The sequence below is a fragment of the Neolamprologus multifasciatus genome, chromosome 10 (assembly GCF_963576455.1).
Source record: "Neolamprologus multifasciatus chromosome 10, fNeoMul1.2, whole genome shotgun sequence".
NCBI classification, from domain to species: domain Eukaryota; kingdom Metazoa; phylum Chordata; class Actinopteri; order Cichliformes; family Cichlidae; genus Neolamprologus; species Neolamprologus multifasciatus.
In genome coordinates this window covers 4,454,502-4,467,448 of record NC_140448.1, presented here as the reverse complement: position 1 = coordinate 4,467,448, position 12,947 = coordinate 4,454,502, and the positions used below count along the sequence as shown (strand labels likewise).

Sequence of the window (12,947 nt, the reverse complement as noted above, 5' to 3'; positions counted from 1 at the left end):
CTTACCGAGAAAAGAGCACAGCCCCCTGTTGGTTGAAAATAATTTCACCTCATTTCGTTGGTGTAGATTCATTCTCATTATTTTTCACGTTGTTTCCTCTTACAAATCAACTTGTTACTTTTGTGTAAAGTTTTTCTTTCGCTCTCTATTAAAATAAAACTACCCAAAAAATTTGGAAACTTAATTTCTCTGTACATGAGCAATCTTCCAAATTTAACAGGGGATCAAATAATTAATCCCCCCACTGTATCTTTTGGTGATCAGTTAATCACAGGTCTTTTTAGCTCAATCAAGTACAAAAGTCCATCTGCATCTGTGTTAAGCCAGTTTTCAAAACATCTCTGATACCTTTCTGTTAGATGCCTGAAACATTTTTTTTATCAACCATGAACAATTTGGAGTACAACCCAAGGACTCAATCTGATTTTCAGTGATATAAATCATTTATCTATCCTTATCTTTGCAATGCTGAGTTTGAAATGTCGTAGAGCATAGGTGTCAAACTCTGGCCCGTGGGCCAAATTTGGCCCGCAGCCTAATTACATTTAGCCCACGAAGCCACACCAAATTACTATTAGAGCTAGCCTACTGGTATTATACAGCTAATATATATATTGTTTAGTATTAAGCTTTGCTTGTTCCATATTCAGTTTTTCAGCAAAACTTGTTTGAGTCCATAAGAAAAGATTCATTCTTATATCTAGAGGAATTTTTTTTTTCAATAAATATTAATGTTAGCCCGCGACTTTGTTCCAGTTTTGAATTTTGGCCCACTGTGTATTTGAGTTTGACACCCCTGTCGTAGAGAAACAAAAAACACAGAAACACAAGAGCTCAAATATTGAATACTGACCAATTTTATTCAAATTAGAAGTATTACTTTTACAAAACCTCACTCACAAATATCAGTCTGCACAAACACTATGCTCTTCTTACAATAATTGCACACCGTTTAAAATCATGGCCCCGCTCCACATCCACGAGCTCTGATGAGACAAAGGTTGGGGTGGGGTCACTGTGTGGCGCTGGGCTTCTGACTGAACATTCAGGAGGTATTAACATTATGTACAGCACAAATAACCAAACAGCCAATGATATTTGGGGATCAGTTACATTTGCATCAAGCTCTCTTTAAGGTGCAAGGGGCACTAGAGCAAGCGAGTCGAGGCTGATCACCCGTCTGTTGTAAAGCTACGAGCTACATGACTCCTTTGTGACAGAGCTTAGCGTTGACGTGGTCAAAGCAAAGTTAAAGATGTAGCGGTTTGGCAGTGTCGTCTCATCTATCAACACACTAAAAGCTCTAATGAAGCTTGCCCTTTGCCGGTGTAGCCGTGTGTATTGTGACGTTAGACAGCAGAATCCAGACTTTTTATTTTTGGGATGGGACGCAGAGGAACAGTTTTGTCAATGCACACAAGTGACTTTCTGGTTGATTTCCGTTACAAAAAGGTCACTCTGCCTTTTAATAGCAGCTCCTGAAACGATGCTTGTACTCTACTGAAAACAAAGCTGTGGGGATTTCAAAGTAAAAAGCCTCCCTTTATAACTGTACAAGGTTGCAGACGGGACTGTGAGGAGAGCAGAATTTAATAGAGAAACACGTCCGTGTGCAAGAAAGTGTCGGATCTGTGAGGGAGGAATGTGACTTTTAAGAAAACACACCTGTGCTTTGCTTCTGAACACAAAAAAGCCCCTTCAAAGACAAAAATATCCTTCTTAAGTCACGTTTGCTTGAAGAAATTAAAACTTTGTGATGTCTTGTGCTGTAATTTATTAAAAGGAGAGTCACTCAAATGGCACATTATGCAAAGAAAGAAAGAAAAGTAAAAAAGAAGTCTGGATCTTAGTATTTAAAGTGTTTCGAGTGTGAGGCACAGGTCAGTCGATTTTTGTGTCACACAGAAAATGTGGATAAAAATGAGTAACTGAGGCGGCACAGATTACACAAAAACATGTAAACCCTTTGTCCTGAACCCATCTTCACTAAGGGCGATCCTTCTAGAAAAAGGAAATCTATTTTCAGTGAAACCGCTTGTTGGTGACTATCCTATCTCCTTCACTGGGTGGGCAGCAGCCTCTGGCGGGTCGGGGAGGTGTGAGGTGTTGACAGCCTCTCTGTGGAGGCAGATGACGTCAGTGACGACTGCAGGTGGACAGTCTTGTGGAAAAGCTTGTTGCTGATCAGCACGACCAGGGAGAAGAGACGCAGTTGGAAGTGGCTGGAAGAGTGAAATCGACATCAGTCACTTGTGAAATAGATCCTTTTATTTATTGTTCTTACAGTGTGTTTGTTGGACACTCACTACAGCTTGGTTGGTGTCTTTGCCTCATTAGCACTGATGATGAACAGAGGGAAAAGGATGGAGAACAAGCAACCGCTGCATAGGAAACAAAGATAACATTTAAAAACCATTAAAAACAGAGCAGAAGTTCCAAATTCCAGATTCATTATATTTATTTATAACTAATTACTCCATTGTAATATATCGTAATTATAAATAGTGGAGTTCCTCTCCTTCTCAAAGTGAAGGGGATGAGCAGACTGTTTCCTGAGGAAGCTTTAATGAGTGCAGCAGGATGGTGGAGATCTTCTACCAGCCTGTGGTAGCGAGTGCATCTGTTTTGCTGTTATATGCTGGGAAGAAGGGTCAGCAACAGACCCAGAGATGCTGGAACCATCACGGGCCAGAATCTGGAGGCGTCAGTGAGGTTTAGGAGGTCGCTGAACAAACTGCTCTCCATCATGGACAGCCCATCTCTACTGCGCACTTCTGAGGCAGCACAGCTCCATCTCGCTCAGAATAATTCAACAGCGTTGCCATAAAGAACACTTCAGGAAATCATTCCTATCATTATCTATAAAACTGTACAGTAACTCCTCCTTGTTACGTGTGAACACACCTGCCAGGCATCAGTGTGGAGTCTGATGTTTGCTGTTTGTCATTGCCATACTCTGATGGAGATGAGACAGCATAAAGGGTGGAGTAGGAAAACTTGTCCCGATGGTGCTCAAGAAATAATCTGAAGCTGAACGTCCTTAAAACACAAGAACTCATAATGAACTTCAGGAGACACAGACAGGTCCACCTCTCATTATAAACGCAGAACAGGTGGAATCTGTCTCCACCTTCAGTTTTCTGGGCACGCCACATCTCCGCTGATCTGGACCCACAACACCAACGCACTGGTAAAGAAGGCCCAACAGCAGCTGCACTTCCTCCTGTCCTGAGGAAGAATAACCTGGACCAGAAGCTGCTGCTGGCCTTCTACCGCTCCTCAGTGGAGAGCGTGCTCTCCTACTGCCTGGGTGTTTGGTACACAGGGGACACTGCCCTAAAAATCATTGGGCAGTGTCCCCTGTGTTCACATATTGGAGAACTTTGTTCTCCAATATGTGCCTTTCATTAGTTTTGAACATATTTCTGTAGTTTGTGTGTATGTATAAGGTGTAAAAAAAACATGACTGGAAAATGGACCACAAACAAAATAATACTTGTAATTAGGGATGGGTATCATTTAGGTTTTATCCGATACCAAACCGGTACTTTTGAAACGCCTAAATGAGCCTAAATGATTGTCTTTTCCATCTATTATGGCAACACACGTCCAACAAGGCTGTTGCTTAGTTTCCAAAATAAAATGTCACGAGTAGGGATGGGTATCGTTTAGGTTAATCCGAAACGGTGCCGGTGCTTAAACGGTGCTCAAACCGGTGCTTAAAGAATGGAAAACACAAACTTTGTCCAAAAACCTCTCATGTTCAGCTGTTTTTTTGTAAAAAGATAACAATGTTAGCCTTTTCTGCAGCTATGGGGCATATATGGGATCACTCTTGGCTGGAAGCAGCTTAAACAATGGAAAAAACACAAACTTTGTCCAAAAACCTCTCATGTTTAACTGTTTTCCACTTTTTCTTTGGTCATTTTAGCCTTTTTGTCCAGGGTGAAGGGAGTATCTGCCATCAAACAAGAAGACAGCCGCATGTAGCTATGATGATGTTTGCTAGTTCACCTTACATGCATTAATGTAATAACGTGGTTAGCCTACTCAACGTAAATTACACACGAACAACATTAAGCTACTCACGCAGAGAAGAACGGCTGCTGCTGCATCATCATCCTCATCATTTCTGCTACACTGGCAGGGCTAGGGGCCAGGACTCTCCTCTTCGGGTTTTTGGGGGATGTTGCTAACTCCGGGTCCGATAACAGGCACCACACCCGCAGTAGATGTGCTCGGTGTGAGGTCTCGCAGCAAGCTATCAAATACGGCGCATTTCTCGGCTTTTAAAAAACCGCTATGCGTCGCCAGGTGTTTCATCAGATTTGAGGTGTTACCTCCTTTGACAGTATCACAGTATCAGCTTAAAGCACTTGTTGCAGCTGCTGAGTTTGCATCTTTTGCTGTGAAGTACAGCCAGACTTTTGACCGCTTCGCCTTGGACATTTTTAATCTGTAGCTCTGCTCTAAAAGAACGTACGTACCTGGACCCGCCTACTATCCTCGGAAACGTAAAATGATTGGCTAGAATCTAAAGTGTATCACAGCTCAGGAAAAAAAAGCACCAAAATGTGCGCTGCTTTTCGGTCTGGTTACTACCGTTTATGTCAGAACATAACATGGCACCGGATACCGGTACCCATCCCTATTTGTAATAATGATCACAAAAAATCATGCAGTTTTAACCTGATGATGTATGATGAGGGCATGGCAGTCAGCAGAGCCATGGGTAAGCCGAAGCCAAAGTAATACGGCCAGTTCCTCTCAATGTTGGACAGCCGCTGGTGCATCTCGATGCCTTAGACAAACACAAAAAAACACATCGTTTAGAGGTTCACATTGAATTCAGATGAGTCTGTGTCTGTATAGAAGCGGACTGAGGACTCACCATGGTTGAACCAGCGATACTCAAAGCAGTACAGGGAGTAGAGCAGAGACATGTGGAGGAGGCTAACCATCTGTCCAATGGCATCGATGGGGAAGAGACTAACGATCATACCCTGGAGGACCACAAAAACACACACAGCGACACTAGTTGGAATAAAGCGAGAAACACAGGCAGCTATGCAGATTTATTTTAAAGAAAGGATCAAATGTACCTGAATGAGGAAGAGCGCCTGGAGGAGGAGGTTAAAAAGCATGTCTGCGATGATCTTACTGACGCTGGGGAATGGCTGAGCTTTACAGCCAGACACTTCAAATGCAAGGTCAGCTATGTCCTATAACACAGAGCAACGTAATGATATCAGTGTCACTGCAGCCAAACAGGAGGTATAACTGCTTTTCACTCTGTAATGGACATCTGACCCTGCTGGGGAAATGTTTTCCAGTTCTTATTTTTGAATATCATCCTCTCAAAATAACCACAACAACAAATGTTTGTCAGAAGTTCATCGACAGGTCTGAGGTTTTGTGATTTGGCATTATCGTGCAAAACAGCCCGGTCTTGTCTGACAAAGATGTCCATTGATTTTCAGCCTTGCATATTGTGCACAAAGACTTGAATTAATAAAGGGAATATTTGAATAATATTATGTGCCATATTATTTTACATCCCATAGTGCTTCTGCTTGCTCCTGTCTCTTCACGTATCACCCTTTCTGCAGCTCTGTGATTGAGCACAGTTGGTTTCCACTTGCTCATCAGAGTCAGGAGTATGAGACTGATGAGAGTCGCAGGCAGCACCAGTGGGCCATTTCTCTGACAGTGTGTGGCGCTTGTTCCATCAGCAAGAAGAAGGGTGTGTGATTAGCCCTTTCTTGTGGAAGCAGCGCGATTAATCGGTTTTAACCATTAAAAAATACTTTACAATATTTTCGGTTTTCTGTTGTTGGTGTGGTCACAAATTGATTCATATTCAGTTAGATCAAAGACATGATGCACACATGCCACTAGGTTCTGCTGGATCGGTGAGAGCTCTGGAGACCATCTGCTCCTACGTGTGGAAATCACACCTGATGATGAGCTGGTAGTCTCCTCTGGTGGTCAGCAGTGTGGTATGTTGGATGTGCTACTTCTGGTGTTGGGTTGATTAAAGTTATTTTTTTAAGCTGTGGGACCCGAGCATAAACCAATCACGACTTTCTTTACTGTGAGAAACGTTTTTCTGTAACCGTATGGTTGAGTTATTAAAAATCATGATCCCATGCTAACTTACCAGGACGCTCTGTTACACTGTTACTTACCTCTCGCTAAAGAACATAGTTATGAGGTGCACACAGCATTGCATAACTTCAGGGTTTTTTTATTACAACATTTTTCAGTTTGTAATTACTGCTTTTATAATTTGCAAATAATCATATTTAGCTTTTATTTCCATTTTACACAATATCCAAATTTGTATTAAAATTAGTTGTACAGGAAGGACGAACAAAAGTTTAACCTTAGACCGTTTCTGGCCTCATCCATGAATAGAAGCAACACCTGTGTCTACAGCTTCTTTATTAATAAAGTCCTGCAATGCCATCTAACAGTTGACTTTATTAAACACCAATGTTCCCTCTAATGTTTCACGTGTCTGAGCGAACACACAAACTCCCTGAGCGGACACTTGGACCACTGTGAGCAACAGCAGACGTGAGCACTGTGGTCACACCAGCATCGAATCATCCAAGTTACATGTTTATTAAAGTAATCAAATTACAGCATTTACATTTATGTTAGACTACTTTTAATTAACTGCTTTAGCTCACTTACAATGAAAATTAAAAACAATCTTGTTAATGACTTGTGTGGTATTTTAACACTATTGGAAGAAAAAATAACTTGAACTCCAATTTTGAAAACACAACTTTCTTCTTTTCTTTTTTTTTTTTAAAAATAAAGCTCTGACTTTTATTATGAGTCTGTGGTCTGGGAGAGAGTCCTGTAACTCTCTGTCTGCAAAATACAGTAAATAATGACCAATGCTGGGTAATTAATTATATAGTTACTTCTTCAAAAAAGTAACTGAGTTTTGCAAACAAAGTTTTGCAAGCAGTTGTTTACCTAAAATGCAGCCAAGGCGTTTTTTAAAATAAACATTTCAAACTATTTACAGAACAATCAGCTGTTCTGCATCAAATCTGATGTCACACAAATTATTTGTGCCACTCCAAAAAATTATGTCTGTCCACTATGAGATGAAGGAGAACAACAGCCTGATACCTGCAGGCCTGACAGCAGCAGATGTATCACTGCTGTAACACCTGTAACACTCAGCAGTCGCCTCATTGTTCTGACACAACAACACTATTGACTACACTACACACTAACTACACAAGATTTGCGCTAAACGTCACAAATCTCTCACATCTCAAAACACGCCGTCACTCCTAAAACTTCCCCCTTTTCTAAACAGCTAAATGCCATGTTGCCATATCATTTTTTGATTGGTCGACATGGTACATTTTTTGACCAATAGGAAAGGCTGGGGTTTTTTTTGTTTTTGTTTTCCTTATAAAACGCTGTTTTTACCGTTTCTTCCCGCAGTAAATATAAACAACGACAGTATTCAGGAACAAAAACAAACATTGCAGATATTTTTATCGTAACTCTGGTTTTACGTGGCCGATCAACACAATTTACAAACTGGTATAAAATCCACACTTTTCCCGTCAGTTGTTCCGTCTGTCCTGCTCACATCTCCAATGGTTGCACACGTTGTCATTAAGGTGGCTTCACTCCACATCAGCCACTTTGCTAAAACACCGGTGTGGGCACATAAGGACGCTGTCATAGCCTGTCAACGACGTTGATTAGCTGCATATATACGAATGTGAATCGCATTATTGGCTGGACTATGGGATAAGGTGGAATCGTTGTAATTCCATACTGGAGCAGCCAGTCACTTACTGACTAACACTGCAGAACAGAATTGTTAAAGTTTTAATTTTAATTTCAATTCAGGTGAGATTTTTTTTTTGTGCGCAATGCAGATTTTGTGCGCAATGCAGATTTTCTGCGCTCAGAGGCCGTGCCAACAGTGCGCAATTAGTGCGCAATTAGTGCGCAGCTTAGAGGGAACATTATTAAACACCCCTTCAAACTGTATCCTCTGTCTTTCTTTACATTTTGGGGCTATTTCTGATGAGAGAGCAGTCTGAACCATTGCAAAGGAAGAGTCAGCAGCCCTTGAGCCCTTGGCTTTATAAATCTCAGCAGCTGACACTGATTCGGTATAGTCTACTGCGCTGTGAGCTAAAGTGAAATGCTACTACAGAAAATCGTACACCAGAAGTAACAACAGTCTCCGATGCCTGAAGGAGACAAAAAAAGTTACCATCTTGTGTGCATGGAGTGGAACTCTGATTTTAAAGAAGGGCCTGACCTGGAACCAGATGGCATTGACGATCTTGCTGAGGACAAACAAGGGGAGGACCCAGAGAGCACTGAAGACGGACGTCAGGATGAACTCTAACCAGGACCACACACTGCCATGGAGGGAGGGGTCACCTGGAGTAAAAACAGCTTTGGTAATTATCTGCTTCCTGTAACATACCGGAAAACTTGGTCCAGATTGAGCAGCAGCCATACATACCAATGATTTTTGCCGTGAGAGCCTGCAGGAGTGGAATAAACACCCGGTAAAAGAGAAACAGACTGAGCTGAGAAGAGAAAGAGAAATACCGTTGTTATTCTTTAACTTGTGCTTCCCTGCATAGCGTGGTTGTTTAACTTTGGTATCCAGCTTTGATACTTTAGTGGATAACGATGTTTCACATTTGAGGCAGTAACAGTTTAAGCTTACCCAGAACACTCCTCCATTCCAGGCACAGCATTGAAAAATCCTGCTGGCTACTTTGGGTTCACTAGAAGAGAAAATGAACAACAGCAATGTTTCACTTTCGCATGACTTGATTTCATTACTTCTAAACAAACTCCTGAGAACTGTCAGCGTGTTGCAGTTTGCAGGGTGGATATGATGATGGCCCCAACTAGATAACATATTGTAATTCACACATTATTATATTTACTAGTGAAGAAAACAAAATGCGACCAAAATGTGTTCGGGTGCTCACTTGTCCGGTTTGCGCTCCTCACTCTGTGCCCGTCTCTGTGCCAGGGCCCCACTGGCCCTTCTCCTCCGCTGCTCTTCCCTTTTCTGCTGGATACGAGCATCCAGCTTGGAGATTGTTCCAATCCCCAATATGGAGTCCTTGATCCCCTGTAGAGCACAAATACAAAAAGAGACAGTCGGAGCATTTCTACAAGTATCTTCTCTGTAAGGAATGATCCCCGTGAGGTCAGTAAAGAACATTTGACATTATTTCAAAGACAAATATTATTTCTGGAGGCTCTTGAAGTAACCCGGACACGTTCAGGCTGCACAGGTTCAAAGTATGGCTTAATAACACCGTCACTGGAGCCCAGCTGTAGTTACAGTAGTGCAAACTGCGCTTTGCATGGTCATGCTTTGATTTAGCATAAACTAAATAGACAAAAGCATTGGGCCACACATCTTAATCTCTGAAGTCAGACACTGTCAGTCTCATGGCCCTGCAGTCTGGTAAAAGAATGAGTCATTCTAAAGACCTTACTGAATAATGCCTAAACATTGCCAATGATCTGCTGAATCAGTAACTGCAGAGCAACATCCACCTCTGGCATTAGCATCAGCTCAGACTGTGTGATGCAAGCTTCACTGCATGCATTTCCATGGGTGAGCTGATGATGTCCTGATTTGACCAATGCCTGGGTTTTAGGCTTTGTGAAGCCAGCTAATCCACAGAAAACCTGGCTGTGATGAACTTGCTTCACAGCAAAGCCCTTTAGAGAAACATATGCAAACATTATTGTGTCTTTGGAGGTTTTGTCTGGTTAAGTTTGCTCTTCTTCTTACACTTCAGTCACAGATTCAATTTCTGGTGAATATTTCTATGCACTCAGTGAAACTGGAAACAACCTCGTGTTTGCACAGATGCATGGACACAGCAGAGGTTTCAACACAGTTTCTGCTGCATGGAGGCGCCTCTCTCTGCTCGTTAGCACAATAAAGCAAATGTCCCTACTGTGGACATTTGTTGAGTAGAGAAGCTGTTTATTTTGGCTCTGCACTGGACCGTTACTGAAGCATTAATGATGTTAAACAGTGTAACTTAAGAGGCAAAAAAGCTCTTTAAACTTAGAGCAAAGTTTCCAGACTTGTGAAATTGTTTTTATTGAATATGACTTGTGTTTCTGTACAAGCAGTTTTTCTGTCCCAGTGATCACTGAAATCAGGGCTCGCAAAATTTCAAAATCCCTGGTAGCCTTTCGGGCAGGGACTCTTCAGTTTTTGGTAGCCCAAAATAAATTTAAGTAGCCTGAATAAAAAAAAGAGCAATTTTTTGATTGATGTTTTGTTTCCTGTTGTATAATATTGTAAAGGAAACAAAACATTAATCAAAAAAATTGTTGAAAAACAAATTACAACATTGTATAAAAATTACAATCAACTCAAATACTTGGTTCTAATTGAACAGAAATTTCTATGAACTTGTAAGAACTGTGTAGGACATGAATCAGTCTGTGTCAGATCCTCACCTCCTGCAACCACTTTTCCGAGAATACGCGCTTCTTTTGTGGTTCTGACTCCTTCTGACATTTCTTTGGAGGTGGAGGAAAACCAAAGTAACTGCTTAAAGGAGCTTCTTCGACATCTTTAAGAGTTCTAAACAAATGTCTGTCCTCCTCCTGAAAATCTTATTTACGCAAACATGCGTTGCAACTTCTTATCTTGTGCGCGTTTTTTATTTTGACAGCGAATGCGCACCTGAGGACCATTTATGTGCAGCCCTGGTTATTTAGCTCGTCATATTGCAGCCACAGAAATTCTTTTGTCCATGAAACCATAAAGCTGCACTTTCTTTTTGCCTTATAGTCTGATTTGTCATAACTTTTCCGTTTTGTGGTAAGCTTTTCTTTGGCTGTCACTTCTTCACGCTGACCTGTCTTATTTGGCTCAGCAGAACTAAAATATATATCCTGCTGCTTTTACACACGCACTCACATAACGCTCAGTGATTCTCTGCGATCAACCTCTCACATGTTTAAGCTGCGGGAGATTTCACTTGTCATGTTTGCATAGTAAGCTAACGATTGATAAGACGATGTCAGAGGAATTGGTGCGCAAATTATCATCACTCACCAATCAGTGCTGTCGCTCTCTATACACACTTCGCGCGATTGCAAAGTGAAAGCAAAAAACAAGCGCAAAAAACAAGCGCAAATTCAAACGCGATTTCAATATGTCACATATTGACACATATTGACAGTGGCTCACCGATGCCAATGACATAATTACCCAGCTACAATTCCGAAAGAATGCAAAAGCATTGACATATATTTTTCCTTCCTACGATAGCCTGACGGGCAGGGCAGAGATAGATTTTGGTAGCCCAACTGAAAAAATCACTAGCCCCGGGATGTCAGGCTAGCGATTTTGCGAGCCCTGGAAATGATCGCTCTACTTTTAGAGACTTAAAAATGAGAGTCTGGGCTTATTCCAAGATGTCGGCTGCCAGGTTTCAAAACTGGCTACTAGCAGAACTTTAACATCCAAAACTCTGACACCAAATGGATGGAACATACTATCTACATTAAGATTGCTAAATCATGTGTATGTCACAGAAATCAGTCAGAATTACGATCTTCAGCTCACTCTTTCTACCGTTTCAACCAGCAAGGCTGAATGGCTCCATTGTTTTGAATGTTTCTGTTTCAGTTTGCATACACTACATACTTGCACTTTATGTCATTAAATATTTATGGGTGCAGTGTCTTTGTGTTTGCTAACCGTCGCAACATCGCGGAGGAAAGCCCTGACGCTGTCTGTCATCTCTGCACCAGCTGCAGATCCATCAACTGCAGAAGGAGGGGGGGCTGGTGACCTGGTGGTCCGCTCTCATGGCAGGGAGGGGCTCACCCAGTAACCTGCAACAAACCAAAACCCAAGGAAACAAAGTGAGGGGCTGAATGGAAAACTTTCAACCTTTGAAATGCAGATGCTAACAGCTCTTGCTACTTGCTTTGCTAAGACACACAACTGCTCGAAGACGTATTTTCTTGTGATTTTTGTTAACTCAACTGTCACATAATATTTAATGTTTTTACCTCTTCAATGAATCAGCCATCTGTATAACAAGCTTATCATTTGGCTTTTACAAACAGTAGCCTTTCTAAACCTGGTAGTTTTCCATGCACATCCATAAAAATGAACCTCCGTTAATTTGTGTTTTACACACATCAGAAAAAGCCTTATAATACTAAGAAAGTTCAACAATACAATGTTTGGCAAATTCTCTCAGAGTTTTGATATTTAGTCATTTTTATTGTTTCACAAGCTGATGATGATGATGTAACTCTTTATTTTAAAAACCATACCATTATCAGCCACATTTGACTAATATATATATATATATATATATATATATATATAGATAGATAGATAGATAGATAGTCTTTCTAAAAATACTTGTCCGCACACTAAACACGTGCTCTTACAGAATATCTAACGACTTTCTTATAGATCACAACTTAATAACTTCTGCACAAAATCAGCATCTAATGCCTTGCTAAGAGAAGCAAAGCTTATGTGCGTTTCATAAACGCTGCTATCGTCTTATGTGTTGCATGGTGACATTATACACCAGCGATGTCCTCTCCTTTGTCTTAAGATGCAAACGTTTGTCCACCTATTGTCTCTGTGCGATACTGTTTTATTCAACGCTAGCAAGCTGACTCAGTGAGTTAGCGCAATAAGATGATAACACTCACTCAGGGCTAACTGGCTCATTGTGGTCTGCTTAAAAATCCTCTAAAACTGGCATAATCTCATATATAGAGTTCAGCATGTTGCCTATGGCCCTGTAATCGATGACTTTCGCTTCTTTAGTGTTCAACTAGCTTGTCTGTTTGTGATGCTAGCTAAATTATCGCTCAACAACTAATTTAACTGTAGACTTTTTCTTCCTGATAACGTCCGT

General features: G+C 41.2%; 1 protein-coding gene across 1 annotated transcript in view; it reads right to left on the bottom strand.

Moving 5' to 3' along the window:
* Positions 1 to 834: 834 nt before the first annotated feature.
* ei24 (EI24 autophagy associated transmembrane protein) overlaps positions 835 to 12,947 on the bottom strand; it is a 12,301-nt gene continuing 188 nt past the window's right edge. Inside the window, exons 2-11 of the mRNA XM_085174898.1 lie at positions 11,759 to 11,895; positions 9,003 to 9,148; positions 8,732 to 8,792; positions 8,522 to 8,588; positions 8,312 to 8,436; positions 5,103 to 5,222; positions 4,892 to 5,003; positions 4,690 to 4,801; positions 2,307 to 2,381; positions 835 to 2,222 (exon numbers count right to left, since the gene is read on the bottom strand). Of these exons, the coding sequence (XP_085031024.1) occupies positions 2,060 to 2,222; positions 2,307 to 2,381; positions 4,690 to 4,801; positions 4,892 to 5,003; positions 5,103 to 5,222; positions 8,312 to 8,436; positions 8,522 to 8,588; positions 8,732 to 8,792; positions 9,003 to 9,148; positions 11,759 to 11,800 (1,023 nt within the window). The 5' untranslated portion in view covers positions 11,801 to 11,895 and the 3' untranslated portion in view covers positions 835 to 2,059. The remainder of the gene's footprint in view (positions 2,223 to 2,306; positions 2,382 to 4,689; positions 4,802 to 4,891; positions 5,004 to 5,102; positions 5,223 to 8,311; positions 8,437 to 8,521; positions 8,589 to 8,731; positions 8,793 to 9,002; positions 9,149 to 11,758; positions 11,896 to 12,947) is intronic.